The sequence below is a fragment of the Anneissia japonica genome, unplaced genomic scaffold (genome assembly GCF_011630105.1).
Source record: "Anneissia japonica isolate Jap-2015-1 unplaced genomic scaffold, ASM1163010v1 scaffold199_len4679917_cov187, whole genome shotgun sequence".
Lineage (NCBI taxonomy): Eukaryota > Metazoa > Echinodermata > Crinoidea > Comatulida > Comatulidae > Anneissia > Anneissia japonica.
The window spans coordinates 4,561,496-4,567,064 of NW_022686322.1; the positions used below are offsets into that span (position 1 = coordinate 4,561,496).

Here is a 5,569-nt window from a genome sequence, read left to right on the forward strand (position 1 = left end):
TTAATATCTATTTACCGCATTTAATGTTGGTACGTATAGATGCAGTATGCATTGCGCTATAGGCTATACATGAAAATTGTTAATTGAAAATTTTTAATAATGTACGTGGATGTGCAACAATAATTATTGAACTTTGATCCAAATATAAAACATAAGCAAAACATACTTGCAATACAATTTATTTCCTCTACATATAGGCCTAATTGTACGTGTATGCTTCGAACTCCTTGCTTATAACTAAAATGGTTCAAAGAGTGAACGTCTTTCTTAAAATCTAATTGTCACACATATTTTGATAGATAATCATGATTATACATAATACATTCAATGGATTTGCAAGAATCTAAGTTAGCTAATTTCCATAATGCGATTTTTACTAGAGAGTGATTATTTTTATTTTATATTTATATTGTTTAGCGCAAGTCATACGTCATTTTAACGTGTTTTTGGCATAGTGAGAATACACCACTATAATAACCAATTACCCGAAATACCCAATTAATTGATTGAGTGAATCGTCCTAAAGGGTACAGTTTTATTGAAATTTCAGCCAATTTACTCCATGTCAAGTTGTAATTCCATGAAGGCCTGGGTAACAACATCTGCAGCACTTCTTTTCCTCCGTTTACCAACAGTAGGCGAGCCACAAATCGGTGAGTTCATATCTTTACATGCCGACTGGGTGTCCGATTTATCACATGTTAGGAATGAACACATTACCCACACCTATAAAAGTAAAGTACGCAACAGTTAGTAGAACACAGTGTTCTGTAAATATATAATACATAAATATTATTATTAGTAATATAATAATAATAATAATAATAATAATAATAATAATAATAATAATAATAATAATAATAATAATAATAAATGACAATTTGTATAGCGCTGGTGTCCACCACGCGGGTGGTGCTCATGACGATTTGTGTATGTTGTCATTTATTTGTGCAGTTTTACACTCTTTAAGTCAATCAATCAATCAATCAATCAATCAATCAATCAATCAATCATTTTTATTAGGAAATAACAATTTAAGAACGGTGGCACACACACAAGTCCATCCAACCTACCAGTTTTTACGAAACAAACTTAAAACAAGGCATACAAAACACAAGTTAGAAATAAAATGTTTAACATTAACGCTAAAAAATTGTTGTTTACTATTGTAGGTTATTGTTCAAATTATGATCTGAATTTCTCAGTAATGCCAATGATGTAACGAAATCATGCCCACCAATAATAGGCTTAATATTAAGCAGTCTACTTACTGTATCATCTATACCATAATTGATCATCGCAAATGTCTCGATAGAAAACCGCTTTTGATCAAGGAAACCCGATGAAGTGAACTGGACGGTGTCGTCCACTGGACAACTGTAAAACAATCAACAACGTTTATTAAAATAACAAAACTCGAATATTAAAAGCAAAAGGGAAGCCTATATACACTGTAAACAAAAGAAAAAATATTTTTATGCCTCCATCCAGGATATTTACACATTTGGGGAATTTTATGCCTTCGGAGCGCCAAACGATACACTACATTTTCAGTCATACAAAACCATGGTTGTAAGGGACAAAATCTTTTTTTGTAATAGGAGAAAGTTATTCTGTCTTTACAAAACATGATTTGTATAGACAAAAACATGTTTGCCTGTACAAAACATGTTTTGTAAATGATAAAACGATGTTTGCCTATACAAAACATGTTTTGTAAAGAAAAAAAAATATGTTTGTCTGTACAAAACATCTTTTGTAAATGATTAAACGATATTGTCTGTACAAAAATTATATGTTTTGTCAAAGACCAAACATGTTTTGTAAGACAAAACATGTTTTGTAAAGACAAAACCACGTTTGGCTGTACAAAGAAAGCTCCATAAACACTGGATGTTGGTAAACTACTGTAAGCCAAACTAGTGTCTGAATTCGCCAAGATATGAAGGCAGCAGAACTCACTGACACCCAGTCCCAAGCCTGAAAAGCAACAGAATCAGTCAACTCTCGAGTGCGTCTTGCTTACTGATAAATAAACTTTTCAAAGGTGAGTGGAGTTATAATGTTTTATCTGTGACTGACTCTAGCACTGACTCATTAGCACTGAGCAATAGCGTTCCTGTGGCCACAAAGAACAAAAATTTGGACCTATGTATTAATTGAGCTCAGGTTGCTGATTTCCTGTGATATTGACTCTATTGTATCTTTGACTAATTGTTGACAAGCACCGTAAATTTGGGAACGAGAGCAGGTAGAAGCCTATTACTATCATTGACAATATTGTCTATTTACCTAAGGAACTTCTTTTAACGCACCATATGTTCTTATATATACACATAATATACTGGATTTAAATGCGTTCGGTAATGTTTATTGACGGGCCTAAGATGAAGGACTGGGCATAATGGACCCTAAAATGAAGGTTTTACATTCCAAAATGTTGCGGAAGATAGCCCCTTTGGATACTACGATATCTTTTACGGGATATCGTTGGTCCGGAGTCATTTGCAGCAGAAGGTTTGTTTTGAATTCAATTCTTGCAAACCTTCTCAGGCCTCAAGCTGTATTTACGCATACATCTGCACGGACTGGCTTCACCATCCTAAGACATTATGTACAAGGGAATGCTTCACAGCCTAGGGGCAGCTGGTACGCTGAGTCAACACCAGACCAAATGTCCCTACCAAAGGTGGTATAAGTTGTTGAGCTTGAGCATTTTCTGTTAGGCTACAACAACGGATTCCGTTTATGGATCCCATGCCTCGGGTATTTTCCCGCAACCGCCCTAGTGCTTTGGAACATCCGGAGTAGGTAAAGATTTTATATCAACAGGTTTAAATTTAGGTAGGTTGGTGGGTACATTCGATTTTCCTCCATCAGACAACTTCATTGCGTCACCCGTAGGAGTTCCCCAAAAATCAGAGTTGGTAACATCCTTATAATTCAGCTGTCGGTCCTATCCTCGCAGCCCTCAGTTAATTCTGGTATCACAGATGAAATGTTGCTTGTCATTTCCGACATGATCAACTAAGTCATTATTTTGGTGAAATAAATATATAAATAATTGATAATAAAAAACATAAACAAACAATAAACATAAACATAATAAACATAAAAAATATAAATAATCAATAATAATAATAATTAATTATTAGTTTTCTGATGTCTGAGTCGGATATCGCGAATGCTTCTACGATCATCCCTATCCACCTAAACGCTTACAACCTGTTTTCATACTCCTAGGACCGCTGTCTATCGTGACGCAAGCCGTTTGTGTAATGTGTTTATGAATCCTTTAGCTCTTCTTTGGTTAGATTATGGAAGCTAATTGACGTTTTCTTTTGTTCCCTTTAAATTAATTTATAATCAAGTTTTACTGTGGCGTTTGAGCATTTGCTCGCGTCACACAGCAGGGTTGTCGAGCATAGCTCCTTACTCTCTGCACTTTTTCTGGCATAGAATATAAAACTCTTTTACCCACTACCACTTTAAGGTGGAGTGGATTCCGTGGCAATGGAATGCCGTCTTCCAATGGCAAATTGGAAAGACTAAAACTAAAATAAATGACTTCTTATCGCATAAAAAGGTGACACCGTCATGAATTATGCATGCATTGTTGTATTGCTGGGTCGTGTTTTCCTTCACTGCTTAATTATTCCCCTTTATCTTGGGCAAACGACCTTTCGCGTTTCATTCGTTTAACACTCGATGTTAAATATGATCTACGTAGGTGGCTCTATTTCCTGGAATGGTTTATTGGGAAGGCTTTAATTCTTCAAAATACCTGGTTTCATTTGTTTCATTTTTTATCACTTCCACTTACTTCGATTCAGCAGCATCAGTCGGACGTGTGACGATAATTATTTAAAATGGTTCAAGGACGGCCTCTCTGGGCTATCAGAAACAATTTACAGCAGTTGGGCCGATGGAATTTATCTGCTATTAAGCTTTCAACCGAATCGAGCATTATGCTTGCGTCACACATCTTCTAGAGGGCGGGTCTGTCGAACATCGCTCCATTCCCTCTGGACTCATTTTCTGGGTGGTAAACCTTCCGATTGGTCGGGTTTTTAGCGTGTGCACCCAGAATACTTGTAATGTATTATGCTTGCGTCACACATCTTCTAGAGGGCGGGTCTGTCGAACATCGCTCCATTCCCTCTGCACTCATTTTCTGGGTGGTAACCCTTCCGATTGGTCGGGTTTTTAGCGTGTGCGCCCAGAATACTTGTATTATGTAAATAGTTTCACCAATTTTCAAATCTAGGTGTATAATGAACCTATTGTAATTAGCATTTAAGTGTATATACTCACGTTTTAAGATAAAGGTAATTTGAATGTACCAGTCAGTAATTATGTTATATAAATATTATATGTACAGTACTAAATGCTACTGTACGGTATAATCTTTTAGGGGCAGCCTATGCGTTTATATTTGATGTGATTAACTAATATCAACAATTTGTTGGAGGCTAACCTATTTATGACATCTCTATCCAGTTTGATGGTTATCTTTTTTTGTCCCGTCTATTTTACTTATTAAAATAAATGAATACAATTGACATACCCAAAGGTGATGTTCACACTTTTCTTACCCGTTGCTGATGAATTCATACTTCTTGTCAAATTTGGAACACGTCTTATACTTTGCCGTTGCTCTGCAACTTTCGATGGCGACCTCCTTACTGCTATCCTGTGCTCTTGCCGTGAAGAACAGCCGTTCCGGGAACTTGACTCCCTTTGCAGTGCCGTATGGAACCAATGTACTGTAACTCTTGTCTTCGTACAGCTCGAGGTTGGCTTCTAATGTAGTTGTAGCTTTGAACGTACTTGATTCTACCGATGTGTCGGGATTGAAAAACACATTGGCAATTCCGACACCTTTGACTTCACAGATAATCCGTATGTTGACCTGTCTCTGTGCACGAGTGATTAAAGTGCTTGTTTTATAAGGCTCCGGGTCATCTCTTAAAATATTGATGAAGCGAGTAAGGTCAGACGACTTCTTCTGTACATTAATAGAAATTTACATAATACTTTAAAACTGATATCCTATAGTATATTATTAGCCACTTTTATTTTACTATACGAGTGATTAAAGTGCTTGTTTTATAAGGCTCCGGGTAATCTCTTAAAATATTGATGAAGCGAGAGGTCAGACGACTTCTTCTTTACATCAATAGAAATTTACATAATAATTTAAAACTGATATCCTATAGTATATTATTAGCCACTTTTATTTTACTATTACCTTTAGTAATGCTAATAATTATATTGATAATTAGAGCGCCAATCTACATACAGTGCATACCTCCGCCCTATTAGAAAAGTTTCGATTGATTAAAGTTTGGTAAAAAATCATTTGCTTTTTCTATGTATAGGTGTGAAATGTACTGAATACTCAGTATTTTTGAAAACAATTGCGAAAAAAGTTGTTGTCAGGTGGGACTCGAACCCACGATCTTCAGATCACTAGCCTGGCATCATACCTCTAGACCACCGAGCTTGCGCCTGATGGCCAGGGTTGAATTCGAGTCCAAGTAAGCAGCGGGTACGGCAGTGTTGATAG

The 5,569-nt window shown here is 36.1% G+C and overlaps 1 protein-coding gene across 1 annotated transcript in view; it reads right to left on the reverse strand.

Moving 5' to 3' along the window:
• The window catches only part of LOC117116597, a gene marked incomplete in the record, with an annotated part of 18,715 nt that continues 13,146 nt past the window's right edge, over nt 1-5,569 (reverse strand). The window contains 3 exon segments of the mRNA XM_033260669.1: nt 1-726; nt 1,272-1,377; nt 4,596-5,008. Coding sequence (XP_033116560.1) covers nt 556-726; nt 1,272-1,377; nt 4,596-5,008 — 690 coding nt within the window.